Raw genomic sequence first — 22991 nt, 5'->3', positions numbered from 1 at the left:
AACACACATTTGGAGTCTCTTCTAGTCAAAGGAAACCAATGAAGGTTTCAGCAAACAAATTATAGAAAAGATTTTAAAAAATGGCAGAAGAAAATCACAGTGTTCCAGACAGGCACACTACTGGGGGGAAAAAAGGTAAAAACAGCACTAACAACCACTGAAATCAGGCGGGTGAGGAACGAGAAGTGAGCACAAGATCTGGGAATCAGATGGGATCACGGTCAAAGGTATAGATCATGGGCAGCAGCCCAACCATGGTGAGTTCAACGGTAGTAGCGGTTCAAATGTATGGAAGAATATCCATTATAGGTCATTTCATATAATTCGGCAGTGAAGAGGTGGTAACAAATAGGAGTGACAGTTAGAAAAGCAGTTTTGCTTCTTAAAATTTTAGTTGGCAGATAAAATTATGTCTATCATGGACACCTTGATGTTTTGAAATTGCAGTGATTGTATGTAAAGACAGACAGTTGATAGAAAAGAAAGAAAGATTTCAGAAAGAAAGAAAGAAAGAAAGAAAGAAAGAAAGAAAGAAAGAAAGAAAGAAAGAAAGGCAGGCAGACAGACAGGAGACAGACAGGTGTGGTGGACAGAGACAGGATCAATTGAAATTGAAGGTCACAAGAGCATAAAGGTATTCTTTCAACACAACAGAAAAATACAGAGAAGGTGAGTGAGCCAGAAGGATGAAGAAGAAAGCAAAACCAAACACACGCACAGACTGTCATCTGTTTCCTCTGTGAGAGGGAGGTTCCATTACTGCTGAAAGGAAGAGGTGGGGGAAAGTGGGGTTGGAAGGAAGAAGTAGGGTTATGGCAAAGACTAGAAGCAGACCATATAAGGTAGCAGAAGGGAAGTCAGTCGGGGGCTCATATTAAACAGCTGGGCAAAGGCTATTTGGCTAATCAAGAGGAAGGCGACAGGCATTGGTCTATCACTGTAGTTTCTTCCAGAGTGTCACTGCATGCAGAATGTGTCTAGCACAGGCACGACAGACAGCAAGGAAAGGCTAACACACCTTTCATTCATTTCCAGATCCTCAAGTCTACTAGTTCTAGAAAGAATGTCTACAGCAAAAGCTTCCTACCTGGAACACTGAAGAAAGACTCAACATATAGCTATTCAAGAGCAAAAGTTTCAGTGGGGCTGGCACCAGGAGGGGTTCACTTGTTACTGTTCACACATGTCCTTCATGCAACGTGGTCACAAAATGTCAGCTGTGGATTGTTCCACTGGATGAGTCTGTGAATGAATATTATTTTTACAAAACCCTTTCTGAGTATTGGCTTTTTATAAAGCGTAAAGTTTACCCAGGGGGCCGTCCATAACAGCAGTTAAACAGAGCACTCCAATCCATTGCATTTCTAGGGTCTTAGGAAATGGAAATCCTTTAAGTACCTTTGCTCTGCTTCCCGGGAGCGATCTTTCAAAGTTTAAATTGTTTATTTTTCAGTTTCCTAACTTCCTAAATTCCATTTATAAATCAAAGTAGCTTTTGAGCAATTTGATGGGAGTGAAATGGATTAAGAAAGAACAAACATCAAATAATACGAATTTGGTCATTTGGAGTTATTGGATTTTTCTTTCTATCTCTCTCTCTTTTTCCCCCATAAGGACGCTCTGTCTGAGTCACGTCTGATCATTTCTTTTTGTCCTGGCGATCAGGACAGCAAAAAGAGCAGCTATGGTTCTTTTAGAATTAGCAACGTATAATTCTTTTATTATTGTGACCACTTGTACTTTATAGATTAAGGCTAATAAACATTTAGAGTTCTCTCTAGAAAAACATCTTCCCCTTGGTAAATACTCAACTCCCAGCTGTGGAACACACACTGAGCATTGCCCAGCTTGCATCTTAGAAGAAAGAGCAGCCTGCCAGAGAGCACATAGCACATAGCACTGAACGGCTCGCAGACATCATTTCATACAGCTGTCTTTATGGGGTTTACTTTGCTCTTTCTTTTTTTTTTTTTTTTTTTTTTTAATTCTGTGCTGCTTACCCAGCTCAAGACCTCACGCATGCCAGGAAAGAACTCTAGCCGGCCCACTTATATCCCTAGTCTCTAAAATTGGTTTTTAAACCCACATGTGATGAATTAATTTTCTAATCCCCCTACTTTTTATGGATGCAATAATAAAATATGGCAGTCTTCCAAACCAATATGTGAGTTTCTAAACACAATAGATATGCTTATCTACGTTCATATCAGAGATGAGTGGCCGGGTGTTGGGCAATGCCGGCTCCCTGGTTCCCTGACAACTGGATGGCTTTGCAAATGGGGCCAGTGCTTGTTCCTATTTCCCATTCTTCAGGTGAGGCAGCTGCGTGCACAGGAAGAGAGCATGAACCATAGCTGGTCTCGGAGTAGGGAAGTTAGGTTAGAACACAAAGCTACAAATGCCAGCTCCAACTATTGCAGCATCTTCCATTCACTCGTACAAACTGTGAGGTGAACTGCCCATGAGGAGGACCCCTCTAATCCAGGTCAGATTCCCTGTTTCAGTTACCATGAAGGCAGGCATTGCAGTGTACTGGATCCCTTCATTTTACATGGGATATGGCAAGCATTCATATGCTTAAGTTGCTACAACCACATTGGTAACTACATTGCTACTTGCCTCACAGTGGCGCTGACTTGAGTGCTAGGCCCTAAGTGTTAAAAGCAGGGAAAGGCTATGTGTGTTTTGTCTACCACTGTGTGCCACTGTCTCCTAGAGTGCTTGGCTTCTAGTAGGTTGGCAGTGATATGTTCTTTTCAAAGACCTAACAAGTGGAGAAGTAGGACAATCACAATCAGATAGTCCCTCACTTGCCCAGGCTTTCTCAGCACGCAATAGGGAATCTCCCGCTCCTCACCACCTCCAAACGATAACGCTCATTTCTGTCTCTGAACCTTTGGTCTCTGCTACTGCTCCTCATATCACCTCCTGCTGGCTTAGTGAGGTCTCACTGTGCCAATCTGTAGAGGACACACTAACATAAGGGACTTCTGACTCTCTATCATGTGGGTATACCCTGGGTACTGGACACTTGAAGATCAGGTCTCCTGGACTGACTCCAAGTTCTCTGAAGAGACCGTGGCTGGGGCATTTGCCACCCCACCCCCCCAGTTCTCCTGTGGAAATACATTGTGAAGTTAAAACATATCGGTCAAGTTCCTGGGTCTGTCCCCATTTGCCACATGAAGAAGCAAAGTCTGGACAGCAGACATAACTGGGTGAATGAAACGGAAAAGCACCGCACCGTATCTCAGAGGTCTGGAGCTCTAAGCTATAAGCCAAGGAGTTTTCCAAGGTTTGCTTTGTCTTTTATGAAACCCAGGCAGAAAAGATGGCTGGAGATGGTGAAAACATATAATTACTAGTAACAACAATATGACAGGACAGGCATAGTGATTCGTGGAGAATCACTTTGTATCTCTGGGCCTCAGTTCCCTGATCTGTAAAACAATGGTAGAGGGCCTATTTTCCCCCGACTCCAGACTCTAAATACCCAGGTGTCTCTTAGACCCCTCCATACCTCAGTTGCCAAGGTCAATGTCTTTTGGAGAAATGGCCGTGGATTTCCTGTGAGCAGCTGGAAAGAAAGGGTCTATTCCTCCAGCGGTCTCATCAATCATCTGAGTCCACGGGATGTTTAATGCGGAATCACTTAATTTAATAGTCATTTTGACATAAGAAATTGTTTTCTTAAAGCTAGAACTGGCTGTAAAACCTCAAGTGATCTTTTATGACTGCCATATAATAAAATCATTTAGCAATTAGTGATTAATGGCATCCAGCAGCACGCGCTTCCACTGTGACCTCCCAGGCTGCTGCTTCTCTCTCGGTTTCACTCACTTTCCAGTTAAAAAATCATGTCCTCGGGTGACAAGCCTCTTCACAGAAGCAAGGTGGGTTTCTGAGCCTAGAAGACTGCCACTTCTATGACAAAGTACCTCACGGGGGCCTGGCACAATGGTAGGGATGAATGGAAGAACTTACTGGCATGGAATCGAGTAAGAACAAAAACATGGGGCTTCCTCGAATGCCTACAGTGATGATTCCAGTACCAAAAGAATGTAGTTCTGACTGGCTACGTTTTCCTTCTTTCTAGAACATTAGTCCTTGCTGGGGAGGGCATATAAACCCTGTGAGCTTGTCAGCCTCTGTCCCCTCCTGCCATTATCTGCCTGTCTACCACTGCTTTCTGCCTCTGATCTCACATGGAAGATCTTACACACTGGTCTGGTCAAGCACCCACAAACACTAGTGATTAAAATTGACAACAAAACCTTTGAGGTGAAAAAAGACCAGTCCACTCTTTTCCACTTCATAAGCCAGTCTTGCTAGTTTCTAGTCTGTATAATGCCACAGCCCTGTGAAATAGATTATTATTCCCATCTCCATTTTATAAATGAAGAAACAGAGGCCGTCTGGTGCCCAAGCTCACCCAGCAGTACAACAATGACTCAAACCTGGACAATCAGTGGCCAACCCCATTCACTGGGCCACTACATCATTCTGCATGTCGGTCTCCGGGGAAGATGATGTCAGTAATGTCTTTAATGGAAGGAGCACAGTGTTTAATACAATATAAGCCTTTGGTAAGTACCATAATGTACATATCTCCCTGTGTTCCAGACATTCACTTCTCGGGGTTGATCTGAGGGTGCCTGATCAGGCTCTGAGACTCTTCTGCAGTGGCTGCCCCTGAGTCAGTAAAGTCACACTCCTACCATAGTGGTTTCCTATATTGTATTGCAGGGTTGTGTGGAAATATAAAGACCTAAGCCCTTAGTTCAAGGCCAGATGTCTCCGGAGGACGAGTTCAGAAACAAGCTTCCATGAGGTCCACTGTTATTCCTTCAAAAGAGCCGATTTCTCCTTCTATCCAGTGCTGCTCTCCTTGGCCCTCAAATACACAGTCATTCCCATGAGGGCCCCAGGAAATCCCTTGTACATACTACTTTCTATTCCAAAGTCTATTTGCCGAAAAACACGACGGCGGTACTCCCTCCAACCCCCAAAACACACAGAGAAAAATCCACTCAGGCAACTTTTCTCAGTACATTCTTGCACTGGAGAAAATTACACCTCGGTCCAGAGCACACTTTCCAAGAACTGTGTAAACAGCACGCTGAGTTTGAGCCTTTGTTTAAAAATTTATCTGTAAAGTCTATATAAATCTGTGGTCACCTTGCCTTGCTGACTTAATTCCCGGGAGAACTCAAGTGTCTACCTTTTATCCGTTTGTAGGAAACAACATTCTGGGATCAGAGGAGGAATCAAACTTATCTTATCTTCTGTAGGAAGATATCCTTAGACATTTTTAATTGCCGAGCACAGTTTCTAGAATTTCGTGGACAGTCAGTTTCTTTTCCGGGAATCCATTACCCCAGGCTATAGGCCTCTGTGCTGGCCACCTGCTGCTCCCAACTCTTCCTTCTGAGATGCCTTTCCTCCTGCTGTAAGAATGAATTGCTAACAGGGTTCCCTGCCCTGTGGTAAGTCCTAGGTCCTCCCCCCTCCGTCCATATCTAGGAAGGTGAACATCCAAACTGGCTAGGCTCCCACAAGGCCAGAACATGAAGTAGGATCAAAACCCCGTGCCATTGTCCTTGGCTTCTCATCAGCCCTCATTGCTTGCCATGTTCAGAGTCCGGTTTTATCCCATGCTTTTTCAGTCACAGTCCAGCTGGCCTTGGTGAGCTCCCAGTAGATCAGCTCCACTGTCTCAGTGGGTGGGTGCACCCCTCGTGGTCCTGACTTCTTTGCTCATGTTCTCCCTCCTTCTGCTCCTCATTGGGACCTTGGGAGCTCAGTTCGGTGCTCCAGTGTGGGTCTCTGTCTCTATCTCCATCCATCACCAGATGAAGGTTCTATGGTGATATGCAAGATATTCGTCAATATTGCTACAGGATAGGGTCATTTGGACTGGAGAGGAGGGGGAGAGGAGTGGAGGGAGGGGGAGAAGGGTGGGAGGAGGGGGAGAAGGGTGGAAGGAGGGGGAGGGAAATGGGAGGCTGGGAGGAGGCAGAAAAAAATAAAACAAAGAATAAATAAAAAAAGAAAATTAAGCATGACACTAAAATAATTTGTACTTTCTGATTAAAGTGTTGTGAGAATTATCCTTCAAAAAATAAAAAGAATGAATTGCTGAAAAAGGTTAGTACTGAGCATGGTCTGTACAGGAGCAGAAAATCCCTCAGTGGTCCACACCTTAACAGGAATCTTCAGTGTGACGCTGAATACTCCAGGGTTATCATCTTAATCTTTCCCAGCCTTTAACTAATACCCCACAACAGGAAGTGACTACTTACTATTGTGTAATGGGAAGACATCATAAAGCTACATGGCAATGGGCTGAATATCTTCAATGTGAGTTGGAGACTGGAGCATCAACCCATCTACAAGATCCTCTGTCTGTTTTAGTCCTTTGTATGTATGCACTTTTCAGGGTGGGAGCTCAAAACTGCTTCTTAAATGGAATTCCCTGGCAACTACTTCTAAACATCAAGAGGAAATCAGTAACCTTATTCACGCCATGGGGTTCAAAACAACTACAGACTTTCTTTTAATAATGGCTTATATTTTATTGATACAAGGCATTTTAATAATCCTCTGGAACTTCCAGAGCACACTTACATATGTTATCTCATTTGGCAGGAGTATATGCAATTTTTCAAATTGCCTGGAGGTGACAATGTCTTTATTGGCTTGGGATGGAAAAAAAAACTTTCACTATAGATTTCAGGAGCTTTCAGAAAGGAAAAGGATTATAATCACGAGAATTGGTCTGTACTAAGCAAGCAGGAACACCTGACAGATCTGACTTCCTAGTTTTCAAAATGACCCTCTATCCACCTTCTCTGGCTGTGCAAATTAAATCTCCTAAGGAACAGGGGCTCAATTCCTGAAGCCCATGTCTAATCATCGAGAATTGGAATTTCTGGGTAGGGCCAATAATCTGCACTTCCATGGGCAATTAAGGCCAATATACTACAGGTTCTCCCTCGAACACCATTGATTAAACGGGTTGCTGGCGACCATTGAAGGGATGGAAGAGATTTCCACCAACAAAAGACCAACAACCAGGCAAAGGGTAAGAGAGTCTCAGGATGAGCACAGAGGACTGGGCACCTGCCAACTTCCACCTGGCCTCTGAAGCTTGTAAATGGGGCTTCCAGAGGAATCCTTGAGTATCCGAGGTAAGGTAAAATGAGAAGAAACGAGAAGCAATTAATCAAGTGTTCTTTTTGCTACACTCAGGGGCCATGGATTTGAACTGATAATTTGAGTTCTTCTCAGTTCTGAGAAAATTCTTAATAAATACAACAACATGTTGAAACCAAAATCAAAGAATCTGAAAAGAAAGAAATGTTTCTTCCCATTGATAAAATGCATATTTTCAATCTCTTCTACAGGAGGACATCAGAGAGACATAACTCTAGTCTTTTACTCAACAGTTATCCATCCACTTCTACCTGTTCTGCATTCAGAGACTCAATCAACAAGAGACAGATAGCATGCAGGTGAAAACTGTATCTGTATTGATTAGGTATTAGTCTTATCATCATTGCTCTCTAGAACAGTATAGCACAATGATTTACATAGTATTTATATTATCCTAGGTATTAGAAGAAATCTAGAAATTATTTAAGATATTGTTAACGATGTTATAGGTAAGCGTTATAAATTTATGTACAAGATCATTAGATCCATGGATTCTGAGGGACAGCTGTATTTCACTGTTACTTTTTTAAATGACACTTATCAAATGACAATAGCGATATTAAGAGATGTATACAGTAGGATCTCCCATTCCGAGAACTGCTTGAAAAAGTTTATGGCCATCCCACTTAAAAAAAGCCCAGTGCCTTAGGTCTCCTCTTTAGCAATTACCGCATATGTTGGTGCCTTTTTATAGATCACACTGGTTACAGGTCTGACCTTTTCAATGTTTCCATCTCTATGCGTCTATCCAAACTGCTGAGTGGGCAGAGCAAGGGTCCCCATGGGGATGCTCGCTCTCCCTTCTCTCTGCCTCCTTGTAACACTGCACAAATTACTTGACAGCTTTCTGCAATCCTGTTAAGTTAAAGGTTGGAGAAGGCCTGGCTATGACAGGACCCGTCGGTAGGGAAATGGAAAAGACAGGGAAGGTTCTTATTCTATCATTCATGTTGTCTTTCTAAAGAGCAGATGAGGAGGAGCTGTCCAAAGGTAAAGGATATTTCCTGATTTGAGGAGCAGTACCATGGGTTCCTTGACAAAGGTAAACAAGGTGGCAAAGCTTTAGAGTTGCTAGACTCATGGATACTTAGTATTTGCTTAGAGAAGAAGAAAAGCATTGTGATTGGAAAGCAGTATGTTGATAGAAGAAAATGTGTAACTGCTCAAGGGACTCTTCTTATTCAGGAGTCCTCTTCTGAACAGGACAAACTAGAGTCGCTGAGCAGCCACTGTGATACGTACCACCCTTCCCACCTCCACAGCCTCTCACCCTCTCCTGCCTTAGCCTTACTGATTAGAGCTCAATTTTCCGAAATCATGTCCGTGGTATTATGGACAGATGGTCTTGCCAAATCACAGTGGTCCATTGAGAGAGCCATGGGTCTCAGGTACTGACCTTACTTACATCATGCTCCCAGTGTATTGGGTCTGGCAAAAACTTACACCATCCAAGTAGAACTAGACATTTCAGAGTGGTATAAGGAGTATTGAGGAGAAAATATGAAGAGTGTCCAACTAATATGTGCCTTCCACAGAATAAAAAAAAAAACAATGAAAATGTGTGTATTTTCCAAACTTTTCATCTGCTTCTTTTATATACCTCAATTTATTAGTTCTTGGTGAATTTCACAAAGTATATTTTTCCTCAACTCCTTCCAGACACCCTCACTTCCTCTGCTTCTTTAATGAATAGTCTTCTGACTTTAAAAGAAATCTTATGCTGGAGTGTGGTGTATAAAACAAATTAAGAATCTGAGTAGTTCTGACTGAAGAAAAAATGGAGCTAAGGACATATTCATTGCATACCCCACAGGCTTCTCTCAGCCTCATGTTGTCTCAGGGACAATTTACCAGACCCTGGAGAGAGCTTCCAAGAACACTGTTGGAGAAATCATTAGAGCAGATAATCTCCCAGGGTCCTTTCCACCCCAAACTCTACATAATCCTTCCATAAGAATAGGAATGTATCAATTCAGTGGACTAGTCTGCCACCACCCAAATCATCTGCACGAATACCATGCATGCATAAAACTGTTTTGGTTTAAGTGCGACTTTTTAAAAAGGCACAATAAAGATACACTCTTGACTATAATTTGCAGAGAATTTATTTTCAGGTGTATAAAACTAGAAGACAAAATGATCAAAGTGCTGCATTAAAACGATTGCGTTTAATAAAATTCTTTAATGTTAGTGTATCAATAAGGACAAAAATGTATCCTTTTCAGTAAATATGTATGTATTTTTTAAATTTATCATTTATTTCCTTTAACAATGTGTATGAGAGAGAAACAGAGACAGAGACAGAAGGGGAACTACAAAATTCCCACTTGTCCCCTTGCCACAAGAGCTCTGTGATCTTAGAAATGTATCCAGGTCTTATGTGTGCTAGAAACCAGAAATCACACCCTTGTGTTCATATTGCAACTGTTTTACCCACTGAGCCACCTGCCCAACCTCAAATGAATACTTGTGAAGTTTACAATTGTATAACATTTTAATGGTGAATGGAACTTGGGATCAGAAAGTCTTGGAAGACTAACATCTATCATGAGAAAAAAAACTAGCATCTTCCATCGACAGAGTTTCACAGAAAACACATGTGATCATCCCCAGAAAGAATAGATCTTCATAAAATATGAATGGCATGCCATTCCTCTGCACAAGAGATGAATGTTCTCCATTAACCAGGAAAACAACTCCATAGTGTGCTCTAGCATGTAAGGAACAGCACAGTTCATATCTGGTCTACTTTCTCAGCTTTATTTCTCAATGTCCCTCAATATTAACTCTTTTTTCCTTAACAAACTGATTCTTTAGGGAGAAGTTGGGAGAGAACAAAGTACGTTTCCTTTTAGAGAATATTTGGCAATGAATTCAGGCATAATAAAGTTGTCATAACTGGGGGATCTGGCTAAGTATATTTAATACATAAGACAATTAATTATCTATCTCAAAATGTTCTAATAACAGAAGGTAAGAAGCCCTTTGCCAGTGAGTCTACAAACTTTTCTCCCAAGTAGTCACTTTCCTGGTCTCAGTAACAAATTATGTAAAAGAAATAAATTTGGGGAGATATATATTTTTTGGGGGTTCACGGTTTCAGGGGACATCAGTCCAGGAAGGCAGGGTATGTATGACAGTAGTCAGAGACATGGTGATTGGAGTTGGAAGCTTGAAACATGGCTTGTTTCAAGAACCAGAAAAGCTTGTTATCTTCAAAGCCCATTCCCCAAAACCCATTTCTACTAGTTAGGCCATAGTCCCCAAAGCTCCACAACTCTCCAAAACATCCACAGAGCAGTTATTCAAATGCAAAAGTCTATGGGGGAACACTTCACATTCAAGCAGCTTTATTCAAACACCCTATGACTTTGTTCCAATTGCACTCATGTTCTTACTGGACAATCCAATACACTATTCAGGGTTTTTCAATCCTATCTCCCCCAAGCTGCCCTCGCTCATCATACCAGGATAACCTGAGTCTTTCATCCCTTAAGTAATCTTAATAGTTCCTTTTATACCCTTTTGTGTTCCATAGTTTGGAAACCACCCTTGTCGTTTCTGAGGTTCTGTCTTCCTGCTGAAGCACAGATGATCTGACAAACATGACCTTCAGCTTGTAACCTTTTCAATTTTATTATTGGTATCAAGTGGAAAATGTTTTTTCTCAGAAAATAACAGTTATACAAGCATATTAATAAGCTGGATGCTGATTACTGGAGGACCAGATCCAAAATATTGGGCCATAGGAATTGAAAGTAGGATGAACTGTCTATGCAAATGAACCTAACTTACTTAGTTTCAAAGATATTCTTAGTGTCACTAACTACTAAATTAATGAGGATAAAAATTTCTTTCAATTGACCTCTTAAAATTTGCTATTTTATTATTAGCTTTATAGTTAATTCTTATTAGACACACACACACTCACATTCATGTGCACACATGTATGGAACAGTGAACGAAAAAGAGACCATGAATTTGAATGATAACAAACAAGGGACCATGTAAAAGTTTGGAGAGGGGAGGAAAAGAGAAATTTGCCAATTAACTTCCAAATTATAACCAGATTTTGATTTCAAAATTAAAATATTTTCTGCTTTCATCCAAGAAAAATAATCAGGGTTCTATTCTTATATTGTTATGATTTTGGGGAAAGACCCACCCAAAAAGAAACTGTGTTCATCATAAACAGTAACTAAATAGAGCATAGTTTGGCACAGGTGAAAAAAAGTCACCATCTTCCAAAGTCTGATCTCTGGCAATAGTTTCCCCTGTAATAAACTATCAGAGGAAAATGGACTAATATATGGGCACATAATTAATTGGGAAAATGTTTCTTAGACTTTATTTTATTTTACTTAAAATTAATATGCTATAATTTTGTTAAAATGTATATTAACCTGGCCATTTATTAAAATATTGCATTGTAATAGGATAAAATACTTGATGGTTAGTAGTCACTTTCCAAACCATAATGTAGATGGCTCAGCCTATTTATGTCATGTATTCTCCAACACATACTGTTAAATTTATACTATTTAACAAGAGTGTCAGATTTAAAAATAACACCAGTTAATACTTCTGAGATCATAGGTCAAAGTACTACCTAAAAGTAAGTAATAGGAGACACTTTGATGGAAGAAATGAAAAGGTTTAAGAACATGACATTTTTCAAGTAAAAAAAAAATGTTAAAAATCATTAAACAACGAACAACTGAAGGACAAATTCAGGGCGAAAGTGAAAGGGAAGGGAGAGCATGCATTGTCAGAACCCAGGTTAAAGAAAGAGCAGACGGTCACATAGACACCACAGCAGATAAGAATACATAACTTCATCACAAACTCACCAGTCTGAGAGGAAATGCATAGTAAAACAAAGAAATCCATTTTTGCATATTAAATTTAATTACTTTAAAAATTAATTTACATAAGAAGCAATAAAACGGTGTTTTCACTAGAGTAAAAATTGGCCCATACTTCCTGTAGAAGAATTTGGTGCACTAATATTTGCCTATATTGTTTTAATAATCCATCATGAAAAATAATAATAAATGCTAGGATAATTCCTTTGAGTTTTTCAAAACATTGTAACGATTTCGTTAAGGGTAAAACTGAAGAAGCAAGATCAATATAATGACAAAGAATTATTAAATTATTATATAGCCATCAATTAAATACAAAGCATATTTTGGAATTACATTTACAAAGATCAGAGGGCTGTACAGAAAAATATTCAATTTCACTCTAACAAGATAAACATTTTTATAAACAGCATTATCACAACTCTGGAAAAAATTAAATATACATTTAAGTCTATATTAGAGTATAGGAGGAAAGAGTTGGGAAAAATAAATATTTTTTCCTAAGTATTTGTGGGACAGTTACCTGAATGTCTGCAAAAGCTTTATTACATCTACCACCAGAAAAGCTAGAGTTTACTAGAGCAGTTCATTTGTGTTTTTAAACAGCGTGTACCTAGGTCTGGCGTTTCCTCTTCATCTTCTACAGGTCACACCAACTCTTGCTGCAGAGATTTTCCTGACAGATCTTCCTGTAGAATTCTCTCATTCCTTTCTGAGTTCTTTCCTGCTCTATACCCAACTGTGGACTAAATTGTGACACCACAATCCCTATGCTGAAGTCTTCCCTGAGTGATGGTATTTGCAGATGGGGCTTGGAGAGGCAATTATATTTGAAGGGTGGGACCCTCAAGGAGCAATAAGTTAACTCAGAATATGAGATATCAGTGCACACTGAAGAAACTTAGAGAAGGTACCTCGCTGTGAGCTAGGGGTGTCTCTACTAAAGACAACCGTGTTGGTACTCTGACTGGAGACTTCGGCTTCTAAAATAGTACAAGAAAGAAATGAATGTTTGCTGTTTAAGACTCAAAGTCTATAACACATTGTTAGGGTCGTCTATTGTTAGGGTCGTCTATTGTTAGGGTCATCTAACGCATGGCTCTAGACCAAGTGGGATTAAGCACTCAGGTTTGGAGAGGGGTAGTTTCCCTATCTATAACCTGATACATGGCCTGCAGTGTAAACAGTATCCATGCCTTTGGTTTGTTACATTGTGATTGAGAGGCTCAGCTCCGCATCTTCCTCTTCTTTCCATAAATTCCTCCCGGACCTGTTCCCTACTCATGAAAGTGCCGAACAATTAATTCATCGCCATCAATGTTTGTTTTCAGCTTCTCCGAGTAGCCTGCGAGCACTCCATAAGCTGTGTGGCTCCAGGGAAATTACAGTCCTCAAAGGCTTGACTCTACTTGGGGGTGCTGCTGATGACAATGGCTATCTTTTGAGCAGTGCATTTTGTTCAGTTTCTAAGATTGTAGCAGCCACACAGGATGGGTGGCCGCCATCAGCCAAGCAAAACCCAGTTTCTACTTGCAAGCTGAGCTTTCATATCTCCCTTCCTGACCTTGCATGTATTATTTTGAATATAATGTATTTTTAAATTGCTACACCATTTTAAATATGTAAGGGGGAGCTGAATTAAATATTATTTGTGGCATACCCTGCCTTGCAAAAGGCCTCTAAATCTGATCCTTTATATCAGGTCGATGCCTAAATCCCATTACTTGAGATTGCAAATGACTATGTTTGCAAAATCGTGGATGCACATTTGGAGACAGCATCCAAAATTCAGCCTATAATGTTAACTTTGTTTGAAAAGATCTTGATTTTCCAGGAAACAGTCTCAAGGCTTTCTGCCCATTCCTTAAGTCTGTCTCTGTTGGGGATAATGCATTAATACCTTAAGAATGACTCAGCAGTTGGTACTTCAGGATCATAATCTACACGCAAGATAAATTCTTAGCTGAATAGAAAGAGACTGGTTTCGAAGCAAGATACAGGCTACATTCTAGAGCAGTGGTTCTCAACCTTCTTAATACTGTATTCTTTTAATACAGTTATCATGTTGTGATGATTCCCAACCATAAAATTATTTCGCTGCTTATTCCTAACTGTAATTTTGCTACTGTTATGAATCATAATGTAAATATTTGATATTTGACCCACAGTTCTAGAACAATGAAATCAAGAGAGTTTAAATTTAGATGATAGGGGTAAGCATCCATTCTAGCCAGATTATTTTCAGGCATTTATTCCCTACTTCCACTTCCTGATTCTCCTACATTTTTCACACCACAGCTGTCATGTGACTAAGATGGGTGTCTGGAACATGGATAAATGAGACTCTTGTGCTTTAACTGAAAATCATACTTTTCTGAATAGGTAGGTGTGCATATGGCTCCATCTATATACGTGTGTGTGTTTGTGTGTGTGCATATACAATCAAAATATTGGAAAAATTTCAATTATGTGTCAAAGGCAAACAGGGTTACTATAGTAAGTAAGTCTCATTCACACCAAGGACAGAGTTCTAAGTCTGTTAACTAATTCAAACTCCATAGAGTCTGAGAGTCAGGTAAACAGAACTCCGAGACACGGTAATATTTGTATTTGGGAAGACTAGAACCAAACGGCTGGCCAAGTGCAACATCTGAGTTTGACATCAAAGAGGATATAGTGCTAGACACAAGTAGTGTATGAACAAAGAACAGTATATGTGAGCAGAAGTCAAAGTTCATACCCCAAAATACACACTTAAGAAACAAATGTCTGGCTGTAGCAAATTACCACCAACTAAACCCAAAAGAAAAAGTTAAGTTGACCATTTCTCTGGGTCAGGGTTGTGGAATCATACACAAATTACCTCTCGTGAGTTTCTCTCAAACTATCAGTAAGAATTTCTGTATCACATGAAGGCTTGGCTGGTGAGGGGTCCACTTCCCAGCTCATTCGCACATCTGAGAGCAGCCTTCAATTTCTAGTTATCACTGAACTATCCATCCTAGAGCCCAGTTCCTTACAAGCTGTGGAACATCCTTCAATTCCTTGGCATATAGCCCTTCTCATAGTACAAAACAACATCATGACTTGCTCTGAGCAAGCTGACATGAGCATACGCCCAAGATGAAAAATCACTGTCTTCTTGTAATCTATCTCTCATCACCTCCACATTGTGCTCACTAGAAAGTCACTACACTAAACCTAGCCTGCACTAGGAATGGGGGGGAAGACAGAACACCAGAAGGCAGAAATCATTGCATGGAGGCATATTGAAGGCCATGTGCCACAAGAAGAAAGTAAATAGCTGTAAATAAGTTCATATTATTATTTGATATACGTTGGAATGCAAAGAAAATAAAAATAAACAAGCAAAAATAAAATCCCTGTGATTTCAGTAAGATTTGAAGGGCAAGTTTTAAATGCTAGAAATATATTTTGTCCATATCACTGCTTACTCCCTCAGAATACTCCATTTTGGCCTGTTTTGATTTCTTCTTCTTTGCACTGACCCTGGTGGTCTTCAGAAAGAGATAAAAAGAGATGTGGGACTCCCCTCTGTGTTCTGTGATTACCATTAATCAATAAAGAAACTGCTTTGGACCTATAGCAAGGCAGAACTTAGGTAGGCAGGGAAAGCTAGGCTGAATGCTGGGAGGAAGAAGGGCAAAGTCAGAGAGAAGCGATGGAGTCCCAGGAGACAGACACTGGGAACATTACCTGGTAAGCCACTGTCACATGGCGATACACAGATTAATAGAAATGGGTTAAATTAATATGTAAGAGTTAGCCAATAAGAAGCTAGAGCTAATGGGTCAAGCAGTGATTGTATTAATTAAAATACAGTTTCTGTGTGATTATTTTGGGGCCTCCTCCAACAAAAAAGTAGTATAGGACAATGTGCAACACACTTTAGACATGGATCCCAGTATATCTGTCCTTCTATACCAGTCACCCTTGAGCCTGCACCAGTCAACTCAGGCATCAGGACAAATCTAACAGCAATCTTTGAGATCCCATAATATGTATCATCTAGAATGTCTACATCAGCTGACATCTTAAAGGACTTAATTCTCAAGACCAGTCCATGTTATAATCCAAATATCTTTAGATAAATACAGCAGAGTTGAAGTCCCTATCATCTTAGGGTTTAATTATTTGTCAGAATTTTTCCTATAGTGACAACGAAGAATGTCGTGCCATTTGCCATTTCTGGAGATAATAAAGGGAGATACACAGAGAGCATGCTAGAGATATTCTTTTATCATTCCACAAGATGATACACAGAGGTCCTATAAAAAAAATCAGAGGCATTAGGAGGCCAGTCCAGGTACACAGGGTACTAGAAAGCTAGTAATACTTGTGTGATCTCATTGAAAAAAAAAAAAGTGCCCACAGACGGTTAACACCCAGGGAAAGTGCAGGACCAGAGAGACAAAGCTGTGAGCCATAAGTGTTTCCATTTGATTCGCAGAAAAGAAAAGACTAAAACAATCCTCCTACTGCAGAATTTTCCCAGTTACTCAGAATCTTCCACAGGAATTACTCACAGCCCAGTGGAACACAGCAAAACAAAAAGAAAACCCAACAGGCAAACTTCCCACTTGACTCTAACTGCCCACATAGAGGCTAAGAGGAACAGAGAGGAAGCATTAAGATACTTCCTCTTATGTGCTCTTGCTGTCAAATTCCCATTTCTGGAGCATCTGGGTTGATGAAGAGCACCTGTTGTCCTGGTATCAAGTGAATGGAACAATTGGTGGAAAAGAAAGAGTTTTTGGGTCAGTTGCCTCTCTTCCTGAAGCATGACTAATGGCTAAGTCATCCTACCTCAAAAGATTCCTAGGTGACCTCTTTTTTTGGTAATCTGTTTAGATAATCTGTTTTTATTTTGGAGTGCTATTGTACCTCATATTGCATCCTATTCTACCATCTTGAGGGCTCAGCTAATGCAGGAACTCATAAAGCACTTTCTCAGACATTCCAATAATCACCATTGCAGCACTTTTGGTAGAAACCAACTCTAAAATTCAATGTGCATCCCCTTCCCCCAGATTTCTCCTTAAGCCTCATCAACTGGAGGTGTCATGAGTAAAGCTCACATTCATGAGTATCTACCCCTCAGCCAATGTTCAAGCTATAAATAGCAAATATTTGGAGAATATTTCTTATGTATCATGCTATCATCCTATGCACAAAAGCTACAAATTAAAAGTATCCCTGACTTTTATTTCAATATCTGCCTTCACCACGTCTCTTCCCACCAATGTGCCCTACTATCCTCAATACCACACACAGGAGCTATCCCCTAAAGCAGCTGTAGAACAGCTCCTTGTGTGGTTTCATTTTTGTCACTTTATAAGAACATTAATAAAAAGTGGTGAAAATTATATCGTGCTTGCCATATGGAATCTCGGCTTTAAATAGATCCACTGAGCTGTTATCAAATTCCCATGAGTGCACAGCCCCATCATACATGGAATTCACATTTATGCACCCACAAAACAATGTATGACTAATGGGGTCATCCTCAAAAGACTGGTGATGAATACAGTACTTAAAATTCTTACTAGCCTTAAGTACAAATACTTAGAGATATCTAGTGCACAAACTAAATTCCTGAAGCACACATCTGAAACTGTCAAGTGTTCCTATGTTAATTTTTTCCCTTTCGGTGACTTTATGAAACAAGACAGTGTTCCAATGACATGCATGTGGGAAACATGGACAAATAAAGAACATTAAGGCCAAAGTTTGTTTTTCATCAAGAGAAATACACACTTCTAATTTTCTCAAAGAGGTAGAAGATATGCCTACCACATACAACAACCATGTGCTCTCAACACAAGTCGTTAAAAACCTTAGATAACCTTGGATTCTATCTTCAGTGGGGGAAAAAAACGGACAGAAAACTATGAGTTCTTTCTCCATGACTCCTATGATACCTAAAAGAATAATCACAGCAATTACGCGTCAGAAAGAAGAGAAGTGATAATTACAAAAATGAAACGCTCAGCTATCACTTGGCTAGCCAGCACGGACACTAACTTTTATATTTCCCCATGGGGGCAGATGTGAAAGAAGCACAGAGTGGAGCATGGAGGAAATGCAATTATCAGGACCTCAGGATTTATTCTGTCTACTCCACAAAAGAAAGGAGTGGAGGGGCAGCAGCTGGAATACTCCTCTCTGGATCTTTGCAAAAGAAAGGAAAATGCCGTTCTATGTCCACTCACTTCCACTCTGTAACGACGGCGTGGATCACGCTATCTGCTCTGCTTTCCCCCTCCTCGGCCAACTGCCTCACCAAGTTTATTCCAAAACAACAGAGGGATTTTGTTTTTCTCTTTTCTTGAATAATGACATTCTGAGAAATTGGTCTGTTTCAGCTGAGCATACACTGCTACAGTATCAGAGGACCCAATATTTCCTTTTTCTGTCTTAGTCTACTGCAAAAGATTAATAGTTCCAAAGATGAACAAAATAATAGTTATAACAAGAGTTACAGATGAAATAACACTTGGTCTGCAAGAGGCAAAAATAGCAAAGGGCAGATCAGGTGTTGAGTAAGAGCAATTCAATTTCCTCTTCTAGCTCCACTGAACTGTGCACAGTAGGACTTAGTGGGTTGCTAGCCTATGCATGGGCAATTACTTCTGTAATTCTAGACATAGTTTTGTGGATACAAAGGAGAGCTGCTTGTTTGTAAGGTGGTTAGTGTGACTCTTCATGTGTCCAAGGTAGCTATAGTACAATCATCACCATCTCCCACTTACAGAGACGTGAAGGGCATAAATGACAACCATGCGGCTTTTTAAGGGAAACTAGAATAAGACATTTGAAATAAGTTGTAAATAGGTAGTGCTTTAAAATGCTTTATTTTTTATTATTTTCAATTAAGCATATGATTTAAGGTATTATATATGTTGCCCAAGGCTTTCTCATCCCTATTTCTGTATCTATTGTTTCTGCTGAAGTAAGCAAGATTAAAGAATCTCACAATTATTGGGAAGTGTATAAGACAAATACTGAATTTGCTATAATATGGTAAGATAGTGTGCATGATTAAAAGAACATTAGTTAATAAAAACACTTTCTGATTAGAAGGAAGGGCTAATTTCCTTTTCAAAACATGAATTCACTTACAGAAGCATTTTACAACATATGCCCTATGGAGAGAGTTCTAAATTATCCATCAGTAGGGATAAAAGAAACAGACTCTACTGGCTTCAAGACAGCATGATGCTTCCGTTGGAGTTCCTTCTGTCTTCCCTATCCTAACACAGTCACAAGTCTGGAGACATAGCATTTCAAAGTTGTGCCCTAAACATACTTGACTGTAGAAATTCCTATGAAAAGACACAAATTGGATAGATTTTTTTTTTTACAGGACATCTTTGGCAAACAATGTTTAGCAGCACAGGTCCATAAAACATGTACATTTCCAACATGACCAGAGCTTGGTTTCTGACTAAGAGCACCTGGTCATGAACTTTCTCTATCTCAGTCTTTGCAAAGTAAACGCACACAAGAATTACCAAGGAATGGTGTTCCAATTCCATAAATCCTGACATGGCCTTAGACTCTGCACTTCTAACAAATTAATGCTGCTGGTCCATGAACTCTTTTGAACAGCAAAGAACTCAGAGGCATTATCCCCCGAGAGTGGAAGGTGCCCAGAATTGCTTGGCCACTTTGTTATCTCATTCTTTGTCTTTATCTAAGGGATGTTGAAGGTTGGTACCAAAGATGCTTACCAGTAAAACCTGTTGGGAGTGATGCGCTCGTGCACGAGTTGCCATCGTCTTCCAAAGTCCATCGAGCTGTAAAGCTGAAAGACAGTGAAGCAAGGAATGAACTGAGTAAGTCAGTGGCCAAAAGTGCACACGAGCACAGGTGTGCCCCATACCACCACAGATGCCTCCCGTCCGATTCCAGCAGCAGAGTGCCAGCACGTCCAAGCAGATGCCCCATTTACAGATAAAAATATAAAAATACAAGAACGTTATTGTTCCTTGTTTATCATGGTGCCTTCTTCCTCTACTTGTTGTTAAGTGACTGGTGCGTTTGATTTGAGTATAAAGGCAAGTCTTTTTTTTTTCCTTTAAGTCAATTCCTCAATCCTTACACGTAGGACTCACCCTGAAGAATGTGGTGACAGGAAACAGGTGCGTTCTGCACTCTTAGGGGAAATGCTCATGTATATAAAAATGTTCACCAGTTGCTATCTGGTGATAATAATATATTTAATATATTAATTCAAGCTAATAATATATTCAACATATTGTGCTCCTTGACTTCTTTACGATTTTGACATAACATAGGTTAATATGAAGTGGAACTCTTTAATGCCACCAGAAATGCCAAGATGATGACAACCCCATGCCTTGACAAGATAGCAAGAATAAACCTATTTTAGAAAATTGCCCTCATCCAACCAAGGCTACCACAAATGTGGCATTCTCCACAAACAAGATAGATGGATAGATAGATAGATAGATAGATAGATAGATAGATAACAAAACAAACAGACAGACACACAGATAAAACTCCATGACAATACTGGCCTCCACATCTCTTCTTTCTCATCTCTTATTTTTACTTTGCACTTATCATAAGGTAAACATAGTATACATTTAAGATTTATATGACTTTAATACAAACAAAATGCCTGTGAAATATCCATTGCATTAACAATAATTTAAAAATAGAAACAGGAAGGCTACAACATATAGCAACTTGTGGAAGAAAACAAAAATCTAGATGATCTCCAGGACTCTGGGATAAATCATAAAGAATCTCAAGCCTGACTAGGATAGTCAGATTCCATATCCATTTATGTTATGGGTGTAGTCCTACTCTTTATGGCACATTAAGGGTGGGTCAACAACTTTGAAGAAACTGACCATGAGTCACTATCACACAAGTGAATTAAAACATAAAACTGAATAAAAATGACAAGGAATAATGACTATGATAGTATTAATAATTCCACCATGTTGTGCTTTTCAGTTTACCAGACCCAGCTGAAATGAAAGCTAGACGTTGATTAGTAATGCCAATTTATGTAGTACCACGGAAAATATGATTTTCTATGAATAGAATTAAATACTTCCATAAACTTATATAAACATATAAATTGATATCATCGATATATACTTCTGTTCTCAAAATAGCATGTAAGATAGTCATGGGTATATACTATCAGTTCCATCTTGTATCTAAAAGGATCAACCTTTGAGGCTGAAGGTTACTGAAGCAACCGCACAGAAAAGCAGGATGTCCTTCCTGATTCAACTGATCTTGTCCGTGCCATAGCACACCAACTCTTCAGCAGGTCTCACAGTGTTTATGCAAACTGTGCTCTCCCTCCATGACTAAGCACTAATTCCTATGTCTCCAATCCTCTGTGTAGGGAAAATAGGCAAAACCAGTCCCTGCTACTCCTATGCTCCTTTATGTATTAGCTTAGTGAATAAAGCAATATTGACTTTAAACTAGTAAGTTATATGACATATAACAGCAAATCTTACTATTTTATTGAAAAATAATTATTATATGCATTATTTGTTTAAAATGTCCAATGGGATATTTTAAAGTGTGTTTACGTTGTGAAATGATAAAAATATGTTCAATAAACCCATTACATCAAGTTACCATTTGCATAGTAAAATACTTAAAATCTACTTTTCTAGAAATAATGAAACACAGAATGCATTTATGTCACTATTTTGAGAAACAGATCATCAGAACTTACTTTTTCTGTACATATAAATGTTTCCATTTGGTTAGATTTCCCCATGCCACCTCTTGGTCTGTGCTGGCCATCTACTCTCAGCTATTCTTAAGCTATTAAGCTTAAGATTAGATAAGTCAATGACATTGTATGGAGTTCCTGTTCTTCACATATAATTCTTTAAAAATCAAATATGTAACTCTTCTAAAAATATATACAGGTATGCCATGTGTTGGGCAAATTGGTACTGAACACGCCACCCCCCACAGCACACACACATGCACACACACATGCACACATGGAAAGACAGACCCAAATTATTGATGGAAGTAGAAATGGACCAGTAAGGTTTCATGAAGAAATAAATCCTCAACTGGTCCTTTAGAGACGGCTAACACAAGTAGCTAGGAAGTCAAACAGATTTAAGAAGTAGAAAAAACAATAAGAGCAAAGGGACCAAAATGACAAATGTCCTAAACTTGGCTTATTGAAAAACTTAGATTAAAGAAGGGGTGTGATGACTATGGGCAGATTCAGATGAACAGAATGAAGAGGCTCCCATTCATTAAAGGTCTGGACTTAGCTACCTTCTCTCTCAACGGAAAGTGAGTTGCTGAGTCTTAAATGTATTTTTATTCTACCATAAGCCAAGCCTTTCCAGCCTCTTCATTCAAAGACTTGCTCATCCTTCCATTTAATTATTCATACACGCATCCATTTATTCACAGAAAGCCTGCGGAACAACTATCATACTGCTGGCACTCACCTAAGAGCTAGGTGACAAAGAGGAAAAGCATGATGGCCAGTAGATGACAAAACTGCATGTAATTATACTGTCGTGAATTGTATGTCATCTCTGAGAAACTACTGGAAAAGTAGGATTTTCTTCTTTGTATCATCTTCACTTATTAGGAAGCCCTGTGACTCTTATAATTAAAACTGTAACTTCCAAAAAGGGGTGAAATAGTGATTTTGCAAAATGAAGTGTAAGAAGAACATTAATGGTATGAAAAGATTCATGATATACTATTTAAATACACAATGTTTACTCAAGTATTATAAGCTCAAAATATACTAGAACAAATAAGTCAAAAATATTATCAATGGACATCTCTAGATTATAGGTCAATATACCTCTCTCTCTCTCTCTCTCTCTCTCTCTCTCTCTCTCTCTCTCT

At 39.5% G+C, this 22991-nt stretch overlaps 1 protein-coding gene across 1 annotated transcript in view; it reads right to left on the bottom strand.

Annotated features, from left to right (window-relative positions):
• The window catches only part of Sorcs3 (sortilin related VPS10 domain containing receptor 3), a 624914-nt gene that overhangs the window by 182459 nt on the left and 419464 nt on the right, over positions 1-22991 (bottom strand). The window contains exon 5 of the mRNA XM_005352452.2: positions 19835-19908. Coding sequence (XP_005352509.1) covers positions 19835-19908 — 74 coding nt within the window. The remainder of the gene's footprint in view (positions 1-19834; positions 19909-22991) is intronic.

This window comes from Microtus ochrogaster, chromosome 8 (assembly GCF_000317375.1).
Source record: "Microtus ochrogaster isolate Prairie Vole_2 chromosome 8, MicOch1.0, whole genome shotgun sequence".
In the NCBI taxonomy this organism is placed as follows: domain Eukaryota; kingdom Metazoa; phylum Chordata; class Mammalia; order Rodentia; family Cricetidae; genus Microtus; species Microtus ochrogaster.
Note: the sequence above shows the minus strand (reverse complement) of the source record. Positions and strands in the feature narration are given on the sequence as shown.